Genomic DNA, 23,915 nt, shown 5'->3' with positions numbered 1-23,915 from the left:
CGGCTATTTAGGTCGTTATTGCAGCTACAATGTTACGCGATACGCAGCTTCAATTAGTAGCTTGCTAGTTAATATGATGGCATGCTGTACTTGTTGATTAGGTCCATGTATCTTTAAAATACACGTGTGTAGGCTAAATTCCTCAAAACCCGCGGTCAATTAAATAGGAAATGATCTTCTTGACTGATGAGCGTTGATGTTCATAAAAAGTAAGTGTCATTGTCAGGGAAGACCGTTAACTGAATTCAGGATTGAATAAATTGTTAACAGCTGCTTCTTAATTTTCTAAACTTCATGTAAGTTAGCCACTGTTAATGAAGTCAGATTTAACTTTAGAACATGTATGCTGTTAAAACGATGTATAGATAAGTTTCATTCTGTAGTTATTTAGGCTACTTCATATTTTTGGAGCTATTTTCCAAGATTATGAGGTGGTGTTTTTGAATAACGTATTAGTGATCTAAAAACATTTTATGAAATTTCCATCAGTATTTTCTGGAAAACAGAGCCTACTTTTTCTCAGGGAAATAATATATATGACCTCTTATGGAAATAAAGTAGATACCCTAATTGACTTAACACAGGAAATGTATGGTAACATGAAATGTGTGGAGTTTGAATGTCTTTAGCCTAGGTGTATGTAAACTTTTGGCCTCAACTGGATATTTTTGGCAGCCACAATGGAAAATAAAAATAACTGCAGCTGAACACGTTGGGATCACTAGTGTGATGTCAAAAGCCCTATTCGCACGGGACTAGTATTACCTGGGGACCTCTAGTAACCACGGCCGGCGGTAGCTGTGGGCAGGAGTGGGCTCAGCCCACCCAAACGGGCGTCTTGCCCACCCAATCAAAAATTAAGCCTGCTAGGCGTCCAAGAGAACAGGCACAGACGAGGGTTACAAGGAATAACGGTCAGATGAGAGAAATTGAGTTGTGGTGTGAGGAGAACCAGTGGAGAACTGGGCAGGTGTCTTGGTGAGTGACCAGCGTTAGCTTATAGATATATCCACATTATATAATACCACTAACCTATTTAAAGACACCCAATTTCAAAAATAATGTATATAACCGAAATATTTTGAGCAGTAATATTTACAATATTACTGGGGGGGGGGGGTAATTTCTAAATCACATGAGGTCTCCAGGTAATAATAGTCCCGTGCAAATAGGGCTAAAGTTGTACACATTGCTAAATGCTCAATACAAATCTAGTCAATATCACAGCACTAGTCTACAACCCAACATTACCTTCCTTTCTTTAAGAAGTTCATAAGGGTAAAGAACAACTACTTTGGTGGGGTTTCATCCATAGCTGGTAAACTGATGATTGGGCACCAATATTTTCCCAGAAATATGTTCATAAGCAAAGTGTACAAATTATTTCATTTTTTATAATTCTCAACTCGTTTGCCTGTGTGTATCACACAATACCGTGAAATGATGCTGGTTTAACAAAGCTGCCTTAACTGCCACAAGATGGCAGGAGTCCCCCAAATCACTAGAAACTTTGGTATGTGTGTAATAATCCTGTGTTGTTCATATACACACAAACAAAAGGATCGACTTATGGCCTGTGAGTTTTCATGGGCTTGGTGGCTCATCCTGTTAAGGCACAGTTTCCGTGCGTTGATGTGCCCGATGGGCTGGTATCACATTTAGACCGAGCCAGTGCTAACTGTGGCTGGTGGCAGCACTGCAGAAAAGCATAGCATACTACTAGCTGTATAGCGGCCTAGGGAGGAAGGGTTTCTGCCTTTCAGGGTTGTCACTGAATAGCCAGCCTAGAAAGGACAAAAGTCCTGCCCTGTTAACAACGTGTGTCGTGTTAATATCCTACCATGTCAACCACTCAAGGGAACATGGCCAATAGGATCCCTATGCCCATGGTGTATTGTTCTTTCTAAGGTGGCCTTCTAGTAACAGCCTCATTTGGGAGGACAGCATCTCAGCAGCATCCCCAGTGGCTGGTCAGGGGCTCGCAGTTAACCTGCATTAAGTGTTTTCTCTGACTCAGTCCATGAGCCCAACTAGCAATAAGAAGCGAAAGCTAACTGTCGTGCCTCAGAGGAGAGCACATGCCTGTCTGCACTTCCTTACTGTTAGAGGAGGGTGTTGAAGTCAGCGTTTCTAAAAACATGATTGGGCAAATGCCTAAAAAATATAAAAACAAAAAATGGGATGTTCATATTTGCCAACAGATGTATGATTTGCCTTTGGGCGCTGACATTGTAGTGAAGACCACAACAGCAGCTCAAGAAGATCAGCTTTGTGAAAGTGTTCATTCTCATATCATTCGTACATCAACATGTGGTCAATTTTTTCTGAAAGGAACTCATGCAGGCTTCTGAAACCACCCCCACTACAACCACAATTTCCCGAAAATGAAGCACTTTTTTTCTTGCAAGGGGAAGTGCATCTCATGCCGTTTAGCCACAGTGTTGCCTAAAATGTATTTTGTCACATATCGGCTTACTATATATGCACATTTTTGTCATTTCTGAGAACAGAAATGACAAAAAATACCTTCAAAAATATTTTTCAGTGACAAAAAACATTTTCCTTTAAAAATGAAATTAGGTATTGTAAGAGGCTAGCGTGCCTTGCTTTAGGGGTGTTTCTTTCAAAAGACCGACAGCACTAGTGTTAATGAACAGGATGATTTTTTGTAAAGAATTTTACAAACAAAATTAACAGATTAATTAACTTGGCTCCAAGACCTTAACGCATCACCTTATCTTATGTTAAATACAGAAACAAAGGATCTTTTTCTGTTCGTTAAGAGTCCCTCTTTCTGTCTCGCGCTACTACTACTACAAATAATAATATACAGTACCCTTCAAAATTAATCACACCCTTGATAACGAATAGCCAAAAAGGCTGTGTAAAATAATACAGGTAATGAACTATATTGTAATCTCAAAACAATGATAGGGGAGAATTGTAATATTCAATACTAATATTATTGCGCGACAAAAAGAAAAGTTTGTTAAGTACACAAGTGTCACAATTATGGATAATTGACTGTTTTAGCCTAGACACTGAGATGACCATTGCAGTATTTTTGTGGTCAGTTACCCATTTTGTCAGTACTGGAACCTTGATTGGATTAAGTAAATGGACACATGAACTCCAAAAAGTAGACATTTTGGCCAAAAACCTAGAATGCAGTTCTTGTTTGTGCATGTCATTTATTGATCATACAAAAGTGCCCATTCATGTTTATTTTAATCATACTATTCTGTTAAAAAGATGAGTATTCATATGTTTTTTTCAATTGCATTCACTTAATTTAGGAGGAAGTATCCATATTAATAAGTTGTTTGCTTATTCAATAAAAGTGCAGTGAAACCTGGGGGGATAATATTTTCTGTTTTCCTTATTAGCTGATTGATATCATATAAGTCTGACAATGGAGAGAGACAATGGGGATTATAATTTTGAAATATATTTTATTTAAGGTAAAATTGCAAACAATCTATTAAAAGCGGACAGTCGTATTCAGAGCAATTAAACCCAGAAATAATACGAATACTAGATGCGCACACCCAAATACATATATATTTACATTCAAACCTACAGTCAGTTGCTGATAGTACTTGGAGGAAATTTTTTGATGTAATTGTTTTCCAATATAAAAAATAAAAATCACTTAAAAACAGTCCCCAACAAATAGTTATCATTTTACACAGCAAAATAATTAGACATTTGGATCATGTAACTATTTCCACATTAGAAATACTTAATTAATCCTTGAGTGTAGAGAAAGATTGACAGCCCATATTACATTTTATGGTCACACTTTCACACCACATAACCATCTTAAAACATAATATTCATGACCTGAACAACGTTTATGGTTCAGTTTTAAAAGCATGTAGCCTTTTGCAGACAAAATGTTATGTTTCCTCCATTTTGTACAGGTTATCAGTTTTTTTCTCATTTCTCCAAAATTGTTGTTAAAATATTATGTTGTACAGAATGAATACCTGGAATTTTTGTCACACATCAAAATTGAATAGGGGTTCTGTCATGCTCAGCAGGTGAAGGAGGACACTCAGTGGAAAAGCCCTGCGTTTTATTTGAATGGCTCATGCCTCATGCTTCAGGTTGATCACGGGCTAAAAGAAAAGGGTTGTGAGGTTTGAACAACGCAGCAATTGCCATTCAGTTTGTATGTCTCCTCAGTCTATTCAGAGTAATGAAGGCCTATACTCAAGCTAACATGCATTTACATGAGTATTTACTGTTTGGAAGAAAAAGCAACAGAGAAACTGTTACTGTTTTTACATGTAATATATGAAAAAAAAACACAAAAAATGAAAATGTAGCATGAGTAGGAATTAGGAGGACTACTATCATACCAGAATGTTGTAGTGATCTCGGCACACTGCTTTGCTCTCCCAATAGATCAGAATCAGTGCAACCACCAGCTCCAGGGCAATAAGAACAGCAGTCGTTCCTTGTATTCCATTTTCTGTCTGCCAATTATCAACGGAAAAGAAACAAGTCATTTTATGTATTTCAGACATCAAGAGCCATTTAAAAAATATCTTTTCCTATCATTTATAAATATTCTCATGAAAACACAAAAACATGAAGTCTTATGAAGTTCATATGACATAAAACAATGAGAACAGAGATACTTACTTCACTCCAGCGTTGGGAAGTAAGCTTATACAGACAAATGACCAGGGCTGCTGTGGCCCAAAAAAGGCTGATGATGTTGAGTGAAAATGATAGTTTTGTCTAGAAGTGGGGGAGGAGGGTTGGAGAGAGATTTTTTTGGATTTTTGTGCACCTTAAGTATAACTTAAAAAATACTGTTTTATTCATGGAGTATCAAAGATTATTTTGAGCCAAACAGTGATCTTACCAGACTCATATTTGGAGAGTGTCCTGCAGCGTATGACAGCAGTCCTGAAATTATGAACTTTAAAAAAAAATCAGTGATAAAATTTGCCAGATGGTTTCACTTTTATTATTTTTATCCTTACAACATTTTAATCAATTAATTGCTTAAAATGAGTTACAGACTAGTTTGTTTTGTTTTTTTTAAATATATATAAAACCATATAAGTTAAAGAGGGGTCAACAAATGTCCATTGTTTATATTAAAGTAAAGGGTTCAGAGACTATGTAGCCCACAGGTAGCCCAACAAAGAAAAATGAATCCCATTTTAAAACACACACTTAGGTCATGAAAGCTTTGATGTAGTTTGGGGAAGCAAAAACAGAGGGCTCTCACCAGAACACTGGGCAGGGTATAGAGAAAAGTATCAGGCACCAGCAACCCCAGGCTGATAATCAGCAGTCCAGCGATGAGCTGTGCCGTCTAGAGAAAAAAAGGAGGAAGAATTAGATGAACTATGCTGATGTTCTGATATTGTTTATTCTAAGCTAGGATACACTGTAACTTGTGCAAATCCCTGCAATAAAGAATTCATTCAAAGTGTTCTAAAACTTCATGCATTTTTTATTGCTTCCTGTCACAAGGAATTAAGACATAACGTTTAAGACATACCCCTAAAGCCTTCGGGTTTCCTTTGAGAAAGACTTTGTACACATCTTTAAAAACACAGTGAAAGTTCTCTGGTAGCAGTTTCCCTTCTTGTCCCTTGTTGATGCTGGAGAGGGGTATAGTTATCACCATGTGATCATCTGACTTGAACGTGTTGGCCATATCTGCAGACAGTCCAAATATTAGCCCGTTACCATTGTTAAATAGCCTAAATTTTAATTAGGTCAACAACAGCCAATTCCCGGCAATTGGCAATAAAAGATTCCATTTGCCGATGTGTTCTTCCATCTAATATAAAAATCACAGTCTTATGATATGAAAATGCTTTAAGACATCAAAATTATTTTGACAAATATAATTTCAAAAAGCAAGGTTGCTTAAAATGTTTGAAACTCTTTCAGAGGTAATCCAGGGTAGGCTAGTTGTTGTACTTGTCAGTGATGATGCAATTACATGAGTTTGTCAACCATTAAAAAGAAAAAACAAGCTAAAACAACATAAAATTGTCCCAGTATACCTTTTATATGCTCCAAGGCTCAATTACAAATGTACAATGACACACAACAGTATATAACCTAACTAACTAGAAGTGTCTTAGAGTTAATCTAAGTGAATAACTATCGAACCTAAAGGATTATAATTTTTCATTTTACTTGCATCATGAAATCATAACAATAATTAATTGCTTTTAATCATTAATGAATTGTCCCAATTGTTCATTTTTATTACATTGTGTCTTACCTGCAGGAGAACCTGGGTCATGCATGACTTAATAGACTTTTGCTGCACTGGATGTATCTCTCTCTCTCTCTCTCTGTCTTGTTGTGGCTCACACACACATACACACACACACACAGGGTTCTCCACCGCCCTGCTCAGTGTACACCTCACCATGCACAGCGCTCACCAGCATATTTTGCTAACATATGTCAAGTGCACACCTTCAGAATTAGAATTGTCAGTGTGAAAATAGGAGGCATTCGAATTCTAGCCCTTTCAAGATGTGGATTTGCAAGCGAATTCTGTAGCAAAATAATTCTGAACAGGGAATACAGTAGCCCACACCCCTCCGGTAAGAGATATGATACATATATGTAGAAACTTGAAAACCATGATAAATAATTACTTGAAAAATATACCTGTCAAAGTAGCCTGAACAGAGCTGGTCATCAGGTCGAATGGACCATTAAAGTTAACACTAAGGACAAATAAGGCCTCAGTTTTAAATCATGTAATCTGATGCAATCTAGATTTGCCTCCTCTGTTGATATATAATGTAAACAGAGCCGATTATAATAAAAAACAAAAACATATCTGTCAAGAAATTGTGTAGGCCAGCTTCTATATTGCTAAAGATAATGTGAAATTTGGGCCGTACTTCTCTGATGAAAAACTCATGTGTGGCGAAGGTTGGGTTCTCAGTGCTGAATTTGAAGATTCCTCCTGGCGATAAACATTGTTGGCCTATGCATTCTATGTTAAGACAATGTGTATATTGATTGGTTTATTTATCAAATGGCCTCACTTATGTTGACTAACATTACATAAGTATTTAAATAACATATTGCTGATTTAAAAGTTAATATACATGATCAATTTAAACAACTGGGTATTTAGCAGATTGAAGAAATGTGAATTTGTACCTCGTACAGAGATAAAACAGCTATTCTCAGCCTGGACTGATAAGCTATTTTCAAATAAAATCCAACAGTTTTAAGCACATAAAACTTGTTGCCCTCCTGCAGTCAATTCAGTAGTGTTTTTAAAACACAGATAGGTTTCACAATCCAAACAGTATCACCGCTACACAGGAATCCAGGCAGATTTTAATTAGATGTCAGATGCTAAATATTGAGAATATGTATATCATTCAGAGTTCAGAAGCAACACTATAAAGTATAGCGTTAAAGGACTATATTTTCATTTCCCAATCAGAACTCAACAGTAGATTTCTGGCCTGTTGTAGTGTAAAAACTGGCTTGCAGCAAATGCACTGGAGGAGTTCACACATTTCAGCCACACTCCTTCTCCAAGGTGTGCATGGACAGCAGTCGTTTGGGAGGCACAAATTGTGTTTCCAGAATTTGAGAAAAATGTTCAAAATAAGCAAATAAATATACAGTCAACTTTTTTTTTTTTTTTTTTTTTTTTTTTTTTTTTTTTTTTTTTTTTTTTTTTTTTTTTTTTTTTTTTTTTTTTTTTTTTTTTTTTTTTTTTTTTTTTTTTTTTTTTTTTATATATAAATAGAAATGGATTCCACACTAATTTCCACACTTAGATAAAAATGTGTGAGATCAAAATAAAGCCTAAATTAAAATATCTAAGCAGTGGTTTCAGTTAAGATTATGCTAAAGAGTAATTTTATGTTTCTTTCATTAGCAAGGATGCAACATGCCCATGGCAACCCAAGATGAATATTACAGTATTATAAACCAATTCATAATTCTGTAATATTGCATCTGTGTAATTATATTAGATAATGAGCACAGAAACATATTACGATGCTCAAGGGGTTATTTTAACAATCAAACGTGGCATCCAGTTTTGTCACAACAAAAATACATCCAAATAAATGAAAACCAATGTTAAAAACTATCACGTTCCACTGGGAATTGTAACTCTGGCAGTTAGTTACAAACTGATATTTGTAACAAGAAACTGCAAGTTTGAAACACTTAAAAATACTTGATCTAAAATGCTTAAGTGAATATTCAGTAGGATGAATGCGTAATATGTTAAATTACATTTGGCAAACGCTAGACATTTGGCTAGGACGCGCAGGGAAGTCGCTGGGAAGAGGGACATCTGGGCTGCTTGCTTGGCTTGTTGCCACTGTGACCCTGATCTGACTTAGCGGTTAGAAATGGTGGATGGATGGATGGTAAGCTGTGTCAATTAAATTTTCAAATGCGAAGCAATAATCAGTGTTCTTTTTTGTAATTATGTTTAATAATCTTACATCAAGCAATTCACTTGCTAGTGTTAAAAATTGAAATTACAAAGAAAGATGCTTTTATTTCACGAATACAACTGTAAGGCTTGCCTGCTAAACAATTAAAGATCTCATTGCTCCAGCTATTTGTAATTGTTTTTCCTTTGAAAGAAAAAAGTATTACTAATCTACAATTAACAGTGATCAGATCTGTGAACTAAACCAATATACATTTTATACGTACCAGCTCTGCATTGCTTTTTTTAGTACTGCATAGAATTTTAAAAAATTTACAAAACATTATAAATGCAAAGACAAACGTATGGTTTCAGCTCAGATTAGTGTCAAAGATTATGTTCCTCAAAAGGTTCATCCACACTGATCTGGCTCACATAGCGTCTCTTCGGGTTAATCAGAAGCACAGTTGGTCTAGTGTTGATGACATAGTCCGATGTACTTCCAATCCAGTGTAGACTTGAACCAGTAGACTCACAGCTATAGGAAAAAGAACCCACATTCAATTAAACACATACTGGTTTAAGCAAAAAGCAAGAATTGCTATTCTCTCCTGAGAAAATGCTCAGCTTTCACAACCTAGAGCCGAGATTCTGTTACCTGCAAGCTTTGGACTTAGTGCTGCACATGGGACATTTATACTACAGCAACTAAATCCCAGTATTCATTATTAAAGTTGTGTCTTCCATTCTGCCTGTAAGTACAGTACCATTCATTGTCATAATTCTAGTATGTACTTTATATTATATTAATTAATTGAATCAAAAGCAGTCATTGTAAAATGATTTTGTATATTCCACATCCAGTTCCTACATTAAATATGCACTGTATGACTTGTTGTAATATAGTTCAATGTCTGTTAAAAAAAACACAAATTGTGCCTCATAGTCGTTTCAAATTGTTTAATTTGAAATACAACTTTGATTAGTACAGGTGTGTGAGCGTGTGTGTGTGAATGCTGTCCCATGTAGTGCAGCACTAGCATCAGCATACAGAATACAGGTAGATTTGGTGGGACAAAGTTCCACAATTCACCTCACCACAGTTGTACACTTCAGAATTAGTGCCACAGGAACACTAATGAGTGCAAAAGAAAAACAGGAAACTCCAGAGAAAGGGCAAAACAAGTTGCACCTTTTCACCCCTTTAATCCCAGCATAGCATTCCCATGCAACCCAGACAAACAAAAACCGGCAAAATGTGACAAACCCCCAAACAAATTCACACATATTAGTATGGAGAAATGGAATTCCAGCTCATAAAATATAATGTTAATGAATGAGGCTCTGAACAGAACAAAGCAGAACACACTCTGATGAGACCATATTACTTACAGAGCTAAACCCTTTGTCAGACCACTGTTGAGAGGCCTAATGTTATATGAGATGTCTTGTTCTGGCAAAAACAAAACAACAAAATGCGATAAGATAAAGGAATCCAATAGTAATGGTGCCAATCTTCACTGTACTGTAGGTACAACGGAGCCAAGACGTGGCTGAGCAGAGTCATGACCCCCTGTTAAATATGGTTAAGTTTAAGAAATATAACTCATCTTGACCTTGGCCTGTTTGGCCTTCATGGTCAGAAGCAGCTAATCTCTCGCTTCCAATACCAGGGGAAATATGCCGTAACCCTCTACAGCTGAGATCATAGTGCGACCACCAGGGGGCAGAATGGTTGCACACAAACAGTAAGCTTGGAATACTTACTGCTGTGATGAACTTGTTGTTCTGCGACTGGAGGTCCTGCTCCTTCTGGAATGGGGCCGGAGAAGTGACTTGCGGGGGCGACGAAGAAGAGGAGGACGCACACAAAAAGGGGGCGCCATCATTGGAGAAGGTTTCCATGGCGATGGTGGAGGGAATTGTGAGGCCATTGAGGCCTGTCATGCTGTCACTAGAGGTACACTGAGAAGATGTCTCTGAGCCTTCAGTGACTGAAAGAGACACAAGAGTCAATAAACATTGGTAAAGTGTGAACTGTTCAGTTTTGAACTAGAAAGTAAAAATGACATTCCACTTGCAATGCAACTGGAAGCATAACTTTACTTAAGGTTCATTGTTAAATGCTTTTTCTTAGTGCACCCCAATCAGTTATTTTTTTTTACAGCAGATACAACATTAAATAAGGATTGGTATGTTTTTTTATGTGAGATACACTACATGGCCAAAAGTATGTGGACACCTGACATCCAACATCTCTCATCCAAAATTACAGGCATTAATATGGAGTTGGTCCACCTTTTGCTGCCTCCACTCTTCTGGGAAGGCTTTATACTAGTTAGAGCATTTCTGCAGGGACGTTCTTCCATTCAGCCAGAAAAGCATTAGTCAGGTCAGGCACTGATTGGGCAATTAGGCCAGGTTTTCAGCTGTACTTTCCAATTGATCCCAAAGGTGTTGGATGGGGTTGAGTTCAGGGCTCTGTGCTGGCCAGTCAAGTTCTTCCACACCATTCTCGACAAAACCATTTCTATATGAACCTCGATGTGTGCCCTGGGGTATTGTCATGCTGAAACAGGAAAGGGCTTTCCCCAAACTGTTGGGGAGGCACAGAATCGTTTGGAATGTCATAGTATGTTATAGCATTAAGATTTGCCTTCACTGGAACTGTGGGGCCTAGCCCAAGACAAGAAAAACAGCCCCAACTGTTCAGCAAGTGTTTAAATGAAGGGAAGAACAAAATAAAAGCTCCACTATGCTGCTTTAACCTTGATATGAATATGAGGGCTGCACTCAAAAGGGAATTAAAATCTCGCTTCGTTATCAGTGGCAGTGATCCTGTAAACACCAGGCAGAGGGGGGAAAAAGCCAACACAGTCACGGCAAAGTGTAAAGGGCAAACAGAAAAGAGAGTGTGAGGGAGCAAAGGCACTGCAATGAGCGGCTTACCTGACCCTTTCATGATGTAATCGATGGCCCGGTCACTGATGGCAGCATCACTGGGTTTGATATCCATGAACGGTTTGTTGCCAATCCCCATGGAAACCATCTCCTGAATGCGCAACTCTGCAGATAACAGAAAATAAATGATGCGTTCATATATAAAGGGTGATTAAGAGTATATATATAAAACCACCCAACCTAGTTACTCATATGAAAGTAAAGATAATCACAGAAGGACGCGTTTCCCAAACAAGCAGTATTTCAGCACGCTCACCTCGGTTCCTCAGGGCCTGCCTCCACAGGATCTTGCCGATAATGCTGGTCCAGGCTGCCTTCACCTCCCCAGAGCTGGCTTGCAGAATGAAGGTGTCTTGGGACTTTCTGCGTCAGAACCAGATCTCAAACCGTAGTCCGCTGTCACCAACATTCTCTGTCATCCCAATCTCTGCTGTCTGGAGATACACACACACACACACACAAACACAAGAATGTGAGTTTCCACTGTCTGTGACTGTCATACATCACATTAGCAGAACACATCACATCCCAACTCAGAATGGAGTAGAGTCTAGAGTATGTTTAGGAACAGACAGAAAGACTGGACAGTACTGTATTTCTCAGAATTAAGCGTATGGAAGGAGAACGTGTCAAATCGGAGGACTTTAGCTGTGTTTTCTGATTTATATTTCACCAGATAAATATTTAAAAATCCATTTGTTGGTGCTCAAACATGTCTCTGTGGTCTAACAGTCTGGGAGATGGGTGTGATTTCACAGCTGTGAGAAACATGAGGGGTACATTAATATGGCTAACTGAGAAAAGAATACGGCAGCAGCCTAACAAGCATGCTGTTGCTTTAATGAGCTTCCTGTCAGAATGATTACATCACTCAGTGGGTGGAAGGTTAAAGTTCAGATTTAATCTGGCCCCTAGTCCATTTCCTTTAAGCTCTCAGGACCTTGTAGCACTGCTTGTAGATGTAGATGTCGTATCCCCCATCAATCTTTTTGGTCTTGCTGAAGAGGATGAGGTCTTCGAACAGGAAGACATTTCTCCGGCCACACAGACATGAATTCTCCTGACACCTGACTGTCCCTGCCTTCAGGTTCACCTGCAGAAATGGGGGGTGGGGGTTATAGGTTGGTTCATGTGTAAAAATCTGTGGTTGTCTTGTCTGTATAAGAGCAGATTTAATAAAAGCTACATCCCCCACTACCTTCAGTGCACCACAAAATTTTAAGACTAGAATAATAGAATAATTACTGTTACATTAAAATTCCAGGTGGACAAACACTCATGCCATTGCAATGTTTATTAGTAGCAGACATCACACTGTGCTAAAGAGAATATATAATGTGTCTATGAAGTTATATCATGCAATATAACTTGTCTACACACATATATAAGGTGCACTCCATAGTTTAATTTAAAATTAACCAGAGAGGTGGACACGGCTGCCTTTGACTATGGCTGCTTTGCGTACAAGTAAAAGTTAACTGTACCCACTGTCCTACAGTTGCAGTTCCACCCTCTTACGCACTGTCCTACCTCCATAACCCCACCCCCTTCTCCACTCTCTTGCCCAATAGCTGAAGCCCCTTCGGCCCTACTCACGTCACAGACGCGGATGGCATCCATGGCCAGCAGGTCGTTGCCGTGGCGCAGCTGGAACTTGACCATCTCCTCGGCAGTGCGCAGGTCGCTGAGCTCCTGCTCGTGGGTGTGCCCACACTCTTTTATCAGGTCCTTCAGCAGCAGAGCGTATTTGCTCATGCGCTGGATGGGCTTCAGCAGGTATGAGGCCAAGTCCATCTTGTCACCCAGCTCCACCTGCTTGTCCTGCGGGGAGGGGATGGGGCGGTGAGGATCGGAGGAATCACAAGAGGCCTGGGGCATCACATTCAGACCGAGGCAGTGCTAACTGTGGCTGGTGGCAGCACTGCAGAAAAGCATAGCATACTATTGGCTGTATAGCGGCCTAGGGAGGAAGGGTTTCTGCCTTTCAGGGTTGTCACTGAATAGCCAGCCTAGAAAGGACAAAAGTCCTGCCCTGTTAACAACGTGTGTCGTGTTAATATCCTACCATGTCAACCACTCAAGGGAACATGGCCAATAGGATCCCTATGCCCATGGTGTATTGTTCTTTCTAAGGTGGCCTTCTAGTAACAGCCTCATTTTGGGAGGACAGCATCTCAGCAGCATCCCCAGTGGCTGGTCAGGGGCTGGCAGTTAACCTGCATTAAGTGTTTTCTCTGACTCAGTCCATGAGCCCAACTAGCAATAAGAAGCGAAAGCTAACTGTCGTGCCTCAGAGGAGAGCACATGCCTGTCTGCACTTCCTTACTGTTAGAGGACGTTGTTGAAGTCAGCGTTTCTAAAAACATGATTGGGCAAATGCCTAAAAAATATAAAAACAAAAAATGGGATCTTCATATTTGCCAACAGATGTATGATTTGCCTTTGGGCGCTGACATTGTAGTGAAGACCACAACAGCAGCTCAAGAAGATCAGCTTTGTGAAAGTGTTTATTCTCATATCATTCGTACATCAACATGTGGTCAATTTTTTTTGAAAGGAACTCATGCAGGCATCTGCACCACCCCCACTACAACCACAATTTCCCGAAAATTAAGCACTTTTTTTCTTGCAAGGGGAGGTGCATTTTATGCCGTTTAGCCACAGTGTTGCCTAAAATGTATTTTGTCACATATCAGCTTACTATATATGCACATTTTTGTCTTTTCTGAGAACAGAGATGACAAAAAATACCTTCAAAAATATTTTTCAGTGACAGAAAACATTTTCCTTCAAAAATGAAATTAGGTATTGTAAGAGGCTAGCGTGCCTTGCTTTAGGGGTGTTTCTTTCAAAGGACCGACAGCACTAGTGTTAATGAACAGAATGATTTTTTGTAAAGAATTTTACAAACAAAATTAACAGATTAATTAACTTGGCTCCAAGACCTTAACACATCACCTTATCTTATGTTAAATACAGAAACAAAGGATTTTTTTCTGTTCGTTAAGAGTCCCTCTTTCTGTCTCGCGCTACTACTACTACAAATAATAAGAATAATAATATACAGTACCCTTCAAAATTAATCACACCCTTGATAACGATTAGCCAAAAAGGCTGTTTAAAATAATACAGGTAATGAACTATATTGTAATCTCAAAACAATGATAGGGGAGAATTGTAATATTCAATACTAATATTATTGCGCGACAAAAAGAAAAGTTTGTTAAGTACAGGGGTGTCACAATTATGGATAAATGACTGTTTTAGCCTAGACACTGAGATGACCATTGCAGTATTTTTGTGGTCAGTTACCCATTTTGTCAGTACTGGAACCTTGATTGGATTAAGTCAATGGACTTAAGTCAATTAAGCCAAAAACCTAGAATGCAGTTCTTGTTTGTGCATGTCATTTATTGATCATACAAAAGTGCCCATTCATGTTTATTTTAATCATACTATTCTGATAAAAAGATGAGTATTCATATGTTTTTTTCAATTGCATTCACTTAATTTTGGAGGAAGTATCCATATTAATAAGTTGTTTGCTTATTCAATAAAAGTGCAGTGAAACCTGGGGGGATAGTATTTACTGTTTGGAAGAAAAAGCAACAGAGAAACTGTTACTGTTTTTACATGTCATGTATGAAAAAAAAAACACAAAAAATGAAAACGTAGCATGAGCAGGAATTAGGAGGACGACTATCGTACCAGAATGTTGAAGTGATCTCGGCACACTGCTTTGCTCTCCCAATAGATCAGAATCAGTGCAACCACCAGCTCCAGGGCAATAAGAACAGCAGTCATTCCTTGTATTCCATTTTCTGTCTGATTGCCCCTTATCAACGGAAAAGAAACAAGTCGTTTTATGTATTTCAGACATCAAGAGCCATTTAAAAAATGTTTTCCTATCATTTATAAATATTCTCATGAAAACACAAAAACATGAAGTCTTCTAAGTTCATATGACATAAAACAATGAGAACAGAGATACTTACTTCACTCCAGGGTGGGGAAGTAAGCTTATACAGACAAATGACCAGGGCTGCTGTGGCCCAAAAAAGGCTGATGATGTTGAGTGAAAATGATAGTTTTGTCTAGAAGTGGGGGAGGAGGGTTGGTGAGATAATTTTTTTGGATTTTTGTGCACCTTAAGTATAGCTTTTTAAAATACTGTTTTATTCATGGAGTATCAAAGATTATTTTGAGCCAAACAGTGATCTTACCAGACTTATATTTGGAGAGTGTCCTGCAGCGTATGACAGCAGTCCTGAAATTATGAACTTAAAAAAAAAAATCAGTGATAAAATTTGCCAGATGGTTTCACTTTTATTATTTTTATCCTTACAACATTTTAATCAATTAATTGCTTAAAATGAGTTACAGACTAGTTTGTTTTGTTTTTTTAAATATATGTAAAACCATATAAGTTAAAGAGGGGTCAACAAATGTCCATTGTTTATATTAAAGTAAAGGGTTCAGAGACTATGTAGCCCACAGGTAGCCCAAAAAAGGACAATGAATCCCATTTTAAAACACACACTTAGGTCATGAAAGCTTTGATGTGATTTGGGGAAGCAAAAACAGAGGGCTCTCACCAGAACACTGGGCAGGGTATAGAGAAAAGTATCAGGCACCAGCAACCCCAGGCTGATAATCAGCAGTCCAGCGATGAGCTGTGCCGTCTAGAGAAAAAAAGGAGGAAGAATGAGATGAACTATGCTGATGTTCTGATATTGTTTATTCTGCACTGGATGTATCTCTCTCTCTCTCTCTCTCTCTCTCTCTCTCTTGTTGTGGCTCACACACACACACACACATACACACACACACACACACACACACAGGGTTCTCCACCACCCTGCTCAGTGTACACCTCACCATGCACAGCACTCACCAGTCACTAACATATGTCAAGTGCACGCCTTCAGAATTAGAATTGTCAGTGTGAAAATAGGCGGCATTCGAATTCTAGCCCTTTCAAGACGTGGATTTGCAAGCGAAATCTGTAGCAAAATAATTCTGAACAGGGAATACAGTAGCCCACACCCCTCTGGTAAGAGATATGATACATATATGCAGAAACTTGAAAACAATGATAAATAATTACTTGAAAAATATACCTGTCAAAGTAGCCTGAAGAGAGCTGGTCATCAGGTCGGATGGACCATTAAAGTTAACACTAAGGACAAATAAGGCTTCAGTTTTAAATCATGTAATCTGATGCAATCTAGATTTGCCTCCTCTGTTGATATATAATGTAAACAGAGCCGATTATAATAAAAAACAAAAACATATTTGTCAAGAAATTGTGTAGGCCAGCTTCTATATTGTTAAAGAGAATGTGAAATTTGGGCCGTACTTCTCTGATGAAAAACTCATGTGTGGCGAAGATTCCTCCTGGCGATAAACATTGTTGGCCTATGCATTCTATGTTAAGACAATGTGTATATTGATTGGTTTATTTATCAAATTGCCTCACTTATGTTGACTAACATTACATAAGTATTTAAATAACATATTGCTGATTTAAAATTTAATATACATGATCAATTTAAACAACTGGGTATTTAGCAGATTGAAGAAATGTGAATTTGTACCTTGTACAGAGATAAAACAGTTATTCTCAGCCTGGACTGATAAGCTATTTACAAATAAAATCCAACAGTTTTAAGCACAGAAAACTTGTTGCCCTCCTGCAGTCAATTCAGTAGTGTTTTTAAAACACAGATTGGTTTCACAATCCAAACAGTATCACCGCTACACAGGAATCCAGGCAGATTTTAATTAGATGTCAGATGCTAAATATTGAGAATATGTATATCATTCAGAGTTCAGAAGCAACACTATAAAGTATAGCGTTAAAGGACTATATTTTCATTTCCCAATCAGAACTCAACAGTAGATTTCTGGCCTGTTGTAGTGTAAAAACTGGCTTGCAGCAAATGCACTGGAGGAGTGCACACATTTCAGCCACACTCCTTCTCCAAGGTGTGCATGGACAGCAGTCGTTTGGGAGGCACAAATTGTGTTTCCAGAATTTGAGAAAAATGTTCAAAATAAGCAAATAAATATACAGTCAACTTTGATCAAATAGATGCATTAGTAATTAACATTTCAATTTTAGTAAATAAACCGTGAAGTTAAAGTCCCTTTGTCATGATAAAAATAATAACTGTTGTTTTGTACTGCTAGTTAGTCTGCAATTATAAGGTGGACTCAGTAGGGATTTTAGCAAAAATGACAACTATAGACTTTAGCACACTACATTGTATAAAAAATAAAAAAGTTCAAATCATACCTTGTAATGTTTGATAAAACATTAATACATGTTGAATGACTCTCTTCTGAAGGTACACCTATATATTCCAGCTAATGTCATTGATTGTAAATAAGCATGTATTTTGGTTCTTGTAGCGGGGACTGAACTTCTACAGAAGATCGGGGGAGTTTTCTATGTGCATATTGCAAACAGTTGACAGTTTTCACAGTTACTGTTTAAAAATTGATGCATGGTGTCCCTGTGGTTTTTATACAAATGGGCCTTGTGCCTCAAAAAAAAAGTAATGGTAAAAATATAGCTTTGAAGAAGTTAAGACCGAGGGGCCCACAAGCGTGGCGTGACAACCAAAGTGTGTCCCTGCAGCAATGTGTGGAACATCAGCATGGTCTTTAAAAAGAAAAAAGTATTATAAATGTCCTTTAAAATTGAGATTGAGATTTCAAACAAATGAGTCTTCAAAATTTTTATATGCAGATATTAAAACTTTCAAAGATTAAAAACAGGAAACCCAGTGGCTTCACAAATGAACCGTAAAATCAGTATTGAATATACAGAAGTCCTTAGAGGCCATGCAATATAGACAGTGCCCTCCAAAAGTATGGAAACAGTAGAGTGAAATTTGTTATTTTTGCTGTTTACTTAAGGTACTTGGATTTGAGATCAAATGATGAATATGAGACAAAAGTATAAACAATAAGCTTTTAGTTCATGGAGCTTACATGCGTGTATGTTTTACATATTTTGAGTCCCCTCTTATTTACCTGTGCAAAAGTACGTGACTGACATGTGTTAACTGTTGCTCTTGTGTTTCCGTTTGCATGGATTTTTCACACATTTAGGAGCAGTGAGTGCCTAGTCTTGGTTTTTTTTCATCTGTGGAGATTGCATTTCGAATCAGAAGGCATAAACCATTATGACAACCAGAGAACTCACTATGGCTGCAAAACAACTAATCTGTAAGCTGGGCGGACAGGAGAATTCATTGAGGAGGATAACTCAGAAACTGGGTGTCATGGTTCTGTGTTTTCCTGTCTGTGTTTCCCTTGTTGGGCCACCAGATGGCGGCACTTCTGTTTTGTGTCCTGCTCCCCCCTGTTAATTGTATGATTGTTTCCAATTGTCTCGTTATTCTATCATTGTTCCCACCTGTGTCTTGTTATCCCCTCCTTTTCTGGTTTGATTGTTTTTTCCTCCTTTTCTGGTTTGATTGTTTTTTGAGTTTACCTGTGTCTTGTTACCCCCTGTCTATTTAAGTTCTTTGTTCCCTTGACTCGGGTGCTGGTTCCTTGTGTTTGTTTCCTACTTGTGTTTGATTTGACCATATGTACTGCCTGTGTTTTTGACCCGCTTGTGCTTCTGCCACTTGTTTTCTGTGCTTGTGATGTCCTGTTTTTTGTATTCTTTTAGTTTTTGTTATATGCCCCTCATGGCTCTTTGTTCGTTCTGTTTTCTGTTAGTAAAGTCTTGTTTGTATCGACATTTTTGAGTTTCGTGGTTTTTCCTCACTCTGCGCCTGGGCGCCAGCCCCCGTACCGTGACACTGGGTATATCAAGTTCAGCAATTTGTAATGTGTTGAAAAAGAACGAAACCAATGGTGGACTGAAAAATAAACTCTGTACAGATTGGTCAACAACCGCTGTTGATGACAGAAAAATTATAGGAACTGTGAAGAAACAATAATAGCCAGTGACATCACCAGCAGTTTCCAGGAGGCAGTGGTGAAAATATCACAAGCCACCGTACACAGAAGACTTTGAGAACAAAATGATAGCTACTACCCTGCACGATTTATAAGTTTAATGGACAGATAAGAAGAAAATCAGAAAGGGTGGAGGTAGTGTAAGGGAGCTTGGGCATGTATGGCTACTTCTGGCTCACTCATCAACTCATCAACAGGCTCATTAACAGGCTTACTCATCTTTACTGATGATGTAATGGAGGATGGCAGCAGGATTCATTTGGAAGTGTGCAGAGAGATTTTGTATGGCTATTTACAACAAAATTCCTCCAACCTCAACAGCCGGAGTTTCATCCTGCAGTATACAACACACTACAAATAACAACTTTCACTCTGCTGTTCCCATACTTTTGGAGGGTACTGTATATTTTTGGTCCTCTTTTCTCATGATTACGACTTATTTATCTTGTGATTACAACATAAACAAAAGTGGTTTTCTTGTAATAATGAGATAACAAGATCAACCAGTTGAATGCACAGTGACTGTGACAGACTGGGGATAGCATACTTTCAATAGATGAGCACGAGCAGAAATCGTGTTATGCTTATCAATAATAGACAACTGGAAGGTATACTTTGACGAGAGACTGACTCTGGTTGAGCAGGGACTGGTTTTCAGGTATTCAGGTAGTTGCCTAATGTGTCTAAAATTAAATAGGCAATAATTCTAAAACACCAATATCTATTGACATCAGTTGCAAAATAGCTGAGAACAGAAGAGTTGTCAGGTTAGAACACTCTCCGGGCTACCTGACGTTAGAGCTAATTGCATTCACAGCCTCTTCATTGCAGGATGTGGGTTTTTGGGGAGGGGGGAGGTTGTTAGGTCTACAGAGATCAGGCACCAATTTGTATTTTGCTATAAAAAAGACATGGGACTGTGGCAGGTGACATCAGGTGAGTTCACGTAATGTCTTGTGATAAAAATGTGGAAACAATAGCTAAAAAATGTATTTTTGTGTGCTGCATTTGTATTTCTTTTAATAGCTAAACAAACTTGTGACATGAGTACTGACACGATTTAATTTTTTTAACCGGGTGCTTAAACCTTAGACAAATAATCTTTTCAATTAATACAACAGTTTGGATACCATCACCTATATGGACAGTTTATGTTTATGCAGATAAGTAATGTATACAGTAAATATGTAATGTTACCCAGAATTTATTTCATGTAAACAGTGTATGCAAGTAATCGTAATTTCATAAGTACTTTCCAAATACCCATTTTCACATTTCATGCCAGGGGTATGCTCACACTATTCTCTTTGGAACAGCGCTCCTGTGAAAAAGTATATCAGTGCTATAGACTGAAGACTGAACCACAATGGCCTGTGCCATTTCATCCATGAGTGACATCACTGAACAAGAGGAAGAGGAGACTGGGACACGCCAGCCAGTGATTAGGCAGTACTGTGCCAGTGAGCAGGTACCTGGGAAGGAGCTCCCACTCCAAGACCTGCTGTGTAAACAGCCAGTGGCCATGGGGGTGAGTTCGTCAGTATATCCTTTATTGTTAGACGTTACATACATACCCCTATACACCCAGAAGTGTTTGGGTCTTTATTTGCGGTCTATCAGACCCCAGCTGGTACTGAAATCTCCTGTTGGTATTACACCAGTTTGTTTTACTGGCCTTATTTATTTATTTTAGTTATTCAATTTGTCTGTGTGAAAACTACTACAGTTCAGTTTTATTTATTTTTATTTGCTTCAGGTTGTACAATTAGCGGCTGGGATGACAAGTTTTGGGTTTGGCGTTACCCTGGCAGTGACGTCACCCCTTTCTCTGGCTGTCCTACACAGGGTTCCAATTCTTACAGGACTTCTGGTAGGCTATGTCAACTTGAAATTTTCACTTCTAAAGTCCCCCACATATCATATTATTCCTTTATGTTATGGCCATTCTATTGCGATCTAAATGTCTGCACATGCACGAAAAATTGTTTTCATATTTGGAATAACAAAAAAAACAGAAAACCCTGCAGTATTTTTTCAATATTGGCCATATGCTGGGCGTTTGTAATTTTGGGTGCAATTTTCATATTTGGTTGAGACGAAACAAATGATCGATCTGTGCTGGTTTTTTTGAAAATCAAATAGGGGAGAGTTCGTATAAATGTAACAGTTTTTTAATTCAGAAAATATTTAGCCTAGTAATAGGAAATTTTACTTTAAACAGCTTTGACATGTCCGCAGTCGTTTCCCTTTCCGGAACAGATTTTTACTTACCCAAAAACAGTTGTTTTTAAACCTGGCACAAACCTGGAATGGCTACAGTAGCAGTGCGCAAGAAGTTATTGACCGTGTTACATTTATGATGCGTTGCATTTATACCGACTCTCCCCTGTACTTTCCATGTCAATTTAACGTGAAAACACTGCTTCAGGCGAAACATTTGATATGAGAAATTAATTTTTTTTTCTTTATTCTCCCTTCAGTATATCATCTGTGGATTGTTGTCTTCCCTACTAAACAGATTTACCAGACTGTTGCCTGTGAGTAAAGAGAAAGTAATCAAATGACTATGATAGTCAGTTACTGTTATTAATGTGATGTCAAGACAGGCGCAGAAGTTTAAAAGAAAATGCTGCTGACATTTCCTATCGTCTTATTTTGAGTCGTGTTTACGTTAATAGTGAATTGAAAATATTGGTTAAAAACACGCACCGCATTATTATTATATCCATTCTTTATCGTTGCAGATTTGCTTCGTGGTAAACATCGGCTGTCTGAGCGTCGCAGGAGTTGGGATCGTGTTATTGGCCATTGACTTGTCTTTACCCACGGATTCTGAGCGGGCGGTAAGCCAGGTTTAAGTCTTGAAATCTTTTGCTGAAGCTTAGCTCATAACCTACTGGCCAAATGCCGCAAATTTGCTATAAAAAAAGAAGAAAAAAAAACAGGTTGTGGGTGAGCCGAGAGCTTGTAAAGCAACCCTTGTCTTTATATTCTAAAAATGCACTAGTATTTTGTAGTAGCCTACTGTTAGATCAGTTCTGACATTTCGACCTGTACAAATAAAGGAAAGCTTCATAACTATTTTGAATGTATTTTTAAGTAGGCTAAGTTAATGAACTCATCTGTGTAGTGTGCCACTCGTAACATGGCGAGTAATGACTTATTTGTATGAATGCTTTGACAGGTCGGACCGACGAAGGTTCTCAACTTGTGTGTGATAGTGCTGATGGCATGTATTTCTGCATTGCTTGTGACATGCTTATGCATCACGAAATGCGCAGCATGCGCAAGAAGTTCTGATTTGCCCGTCTCTGCATGGAAATAAGCCGCAATGACTGAACCATTAAAATAAACATCCAGATTAAGTTTAAACAATGCAATATCTTTCATATTCACGTGAGCTCTGTGTTGTACTTTAATGTAAATTTGAACTTGCTCTCCAAACTAGAAAGGCAGTTCGAAGAAATCAAGCCATGCTTTTCCACTGTATGCTCAATTTTGTTAAAAAATTCCAGCAGGAAAAAACTGCATGACATAATGTGTACAATGTAGACTATTTTCCAGCAGCAACTATTTGCAGTACATTTACTATTCAAGTGTGTTGTCTTTCTAAGGCTTTTATTATAGTTTTAATAGTATGCATGCGTAAAAAATAAACTGGAAAAGGTTGGTTTTTCTGCTGTGTTTTGTTCTCTGTTCAAAACTGTATTTCAACTTGAAATTTCATTTTTTAAAACCATGCCCTGGACTAGGGTCTAACAATATTGTGATTTCAATATCAATATGTTCATATGGTTATGTTTTGTTCATATATTGTTATTTAGCTATGTGCAAAAATGTTCCTGACGTGCACTAACGAACCCCCGGATTGTGTTCAGTTGGGACTGGGAATACTACTGTAGCATTAACATTACTCATTTATGATAGCTTTTTAATTGAAGAATTATTCTGAAATAATAATTATTCTTTATTAAATATGTTCAATATTTCAATATTAGTGGAATTGGCATATTGTAAATATTGATATGAGTTTCACATCAAAAAATATCAATATATTGAAATACGCTGGACCCTACTCTGGACATTCATTGAGAAATGTTATCTGTGAACAATTGAAGGAAGTAAAATATTTTTTGATAGGCCCCGCTTAGTTACATTTTCATATTATTAATTTATATACCTGGATATTTACTGAAGCAATGCAGTCTGGGAACCATGGTCAAAGGTACAGTTAGCCTATCGCCTTTAATGACAAAACCCACGGCATTCAGGTTGGAGGCCCATTTTACTAACCACAACATCATGATCTTATCTCATGTCATGTTTCTATGTCTCGACTCAAGAAACAAGAAGCTTGTTTTATTTGCATAGACTGCTTTGTTGATGTTTTTGTTGTGTTAATCAGTTTATCCTACAGGGTCCAAGTTAAACTATGCGGTCGTTCTCTGCACTTGGAACTGTACTTCCCTCTAGGGTTTTCAACATACTTGTTCCTGGTTTTGGTTATACACTTTGTTGTACGTCGCTCTGGATAAGAGCGTCTGCCAAATGCCTGTAATGTAAT

General features: G+C 38.0%; 3 protein-coding genes and 1 long non-coding RNA gene across 8 annotated transcripts; 1 reads left to right on the top strand and 3 right to left on the bottom strand.

The window, feature by feature from the left end:
- The first annotated feature begins 2 nt into the window (after positions 1-2).
- LOC135261407 (uncharacterized) lies at positions 3-23,021 on the top strand. Of its 4 annotated transcripts, none has more exons than XR_010331928.1 (6): positions 3-209; positions 20,668-20,879; positions 21,108-21,221; positions 21,832-21,888; positions 22,096-22,194; positions 22,536-23,021. It is a non-coding gene; the product is annotated as an uncharacterized LOC135261407 (long non-coding RNA). The 4 variants fall into 4 exon arrangements; XR_010331923.1 differs by lacking the exon at positions 3-209 and adding an exon at positions 6,399-6,593; XR_010331927.1 differs by lacking the exon at positions 3-209 and adding an exon at positions 16,255-16,424.
- Positions 3,799-6,405, bottom strand: LOC135261395 (membrane-spanning 4-domains subfamily A member 15). Its single transcript, XM_064347653.1, has 7 exons — positions 6,263-6,405; positions 5,525-5,685; positions 5,249-5,335; positions 4,877-4,933; positions 4,651-4,749; positions 4,365-4,481; positions 3,799-4,121 (listed from the first exon to the last, which is right to left on the bottom strand). Exons 1-7 carry the CDS (start codon positions 6,285-6,287, stop codon positions 4,092-4,094), a joined length of 576 nt encoding a protein of 191 aa, XP_064203723.1. The 5' UTR covers positions 6,288-6,405; the 3' UTR covers positions 3,799-4,091.
- Positions 8,908-12,403, bottom strand: LOC135261399 (pleckstrin homology domain-containing family G member 4B-like). 2 transcript variants are annotated; one of them, XM_064347677.1, is made up of 5 exons: positions 12,312-12,403; positions 11,628-11,805; positions 11,360-11,476; positions 10,178-10,404; positions 8,908-8,948 (listed from the first exon to the last, which is right to left on the bottom strand). In XM_064347677.1, exons 3-5 carry the CDS (start codon positions 11,457-11,459, stop codon positions 8,943-8,945), a joined length of 333 nt encoding a protein of 110 aa, XP_064203747.1. In that variant the 5' UTR covers positions 11,460-11,476; positions 11,628-11,805; positions 12,312-12,403; the 3' UTR covers positions 8,908-8,942. The 2 variants fall into 2 exon arrangements, with proteins under 2 accessions (XP_064203747.1, XP_064203738.1); XM_064347668.1 differs by lacking the exon at positions 8,908-8,948 and adding an exon at positions 9,356-9,863.
- LOC135239132 (pleckstrin homology domain-containing family G member 4B-like) lies at positions 12,297-16,189 on the bottom strand. The gene is made up of 7 exons (XM_064307578.1): positions 16,184-16,189; positions 15,967-16,053; positions 15,595-15,651; positions 15,367-15,465; positions 15,080-15,196; positions 12,968-13,192; positions 12,297-12,464 (listed from the first exon to the last, which is right to left on the bottom strand). The coding sequence occupies exons 1-7, from the start codon at positions 16,187-16,189 to the stop codon at positions 12,297-12,299; spliced, it is 759 nt and encodes a 252-aa protein (XP_064163648.1).
- Positions 23,022-23,915: the final 894 nt, after the last annotated feature.

This window comes from Anguilla rostrata, chromosome 1 (genome assembly GCF_018555375.3).
Source record: "Anguilla rostrata isolate EN2019 chromosome 1, ASM1855537v3, whole genome shotgun sequence".
In the NCBI taxonomy this organism is placed as follows: Eukaryota; Metazoa; Chordata; class Actinopteri; order Anguilliformes; family Anguillidae; genus Anguilla; species Anguilla rostrata.
Note: the sequence above shows the minus strand (reverse complement) of the source record. Positions and strands in the feature narration are given on the sequence as shown.

Bases quoted from the DNA above. Each gene is read 5' to 3' on its own strand.
- LOC135261395 (XM_064347653.1), bottom strand. From the start codon at position 6,287: ATGCATGACCCAGGTTCTCCTGCAG. The intron at 5,336-5,524 runs GTATGTCTTAAA...TTTTTTCTCTAG, and splicing joins GAAACCCGAAGGCTTTAGGG to ACGGCACAGCTCATCGCTGG. The intron at 4,122-4,364 runs GTATGATAGTAG...CTTTTCTTTTAG, and splicing joins GAGATCACTACAACATTCTG to CCCGTGATCAACCTGAAGCA.
- LOC135261399 (XM_064347668.1), bottom strand. From the start codon at position 11,459: ATGGTTTCCATGGGGATTGGCAACAAACCGTTCATGGATATCAAACCC. The intron at 10,405-11,359 runs GTAAGCCGCTCA...TGTCTCTTTCAG, and splicing joins TTACATCATGAAAGGGTCAG to TCACTGAAGGCTCAGAGACA. The intron at 9,864-10,177 runs GTAAGTATTCCA...TGTTTTTGCCAG, and splicing joins ACAACAAGTTCATCACAGCA to AACAAGACATCTCATATAAC.
- LOC135239132 (XM_064307578.1), bottom strand. The intron at 15,197-15,366 runs GTAAGTATCTCT...AGGGGCAATCAG, and splicing joins CTTCCCCACCCTGGAGTGAA to ACAGAAAATGGAATACAAGG. The intron at 12,465-12,967 runs GTGAGTAGGGCC...CCATTTCTGCAG, and splicing joins ATGCCATCCGCGTCTGTGAC to GTGAACCTGAAGGCAGGGAC.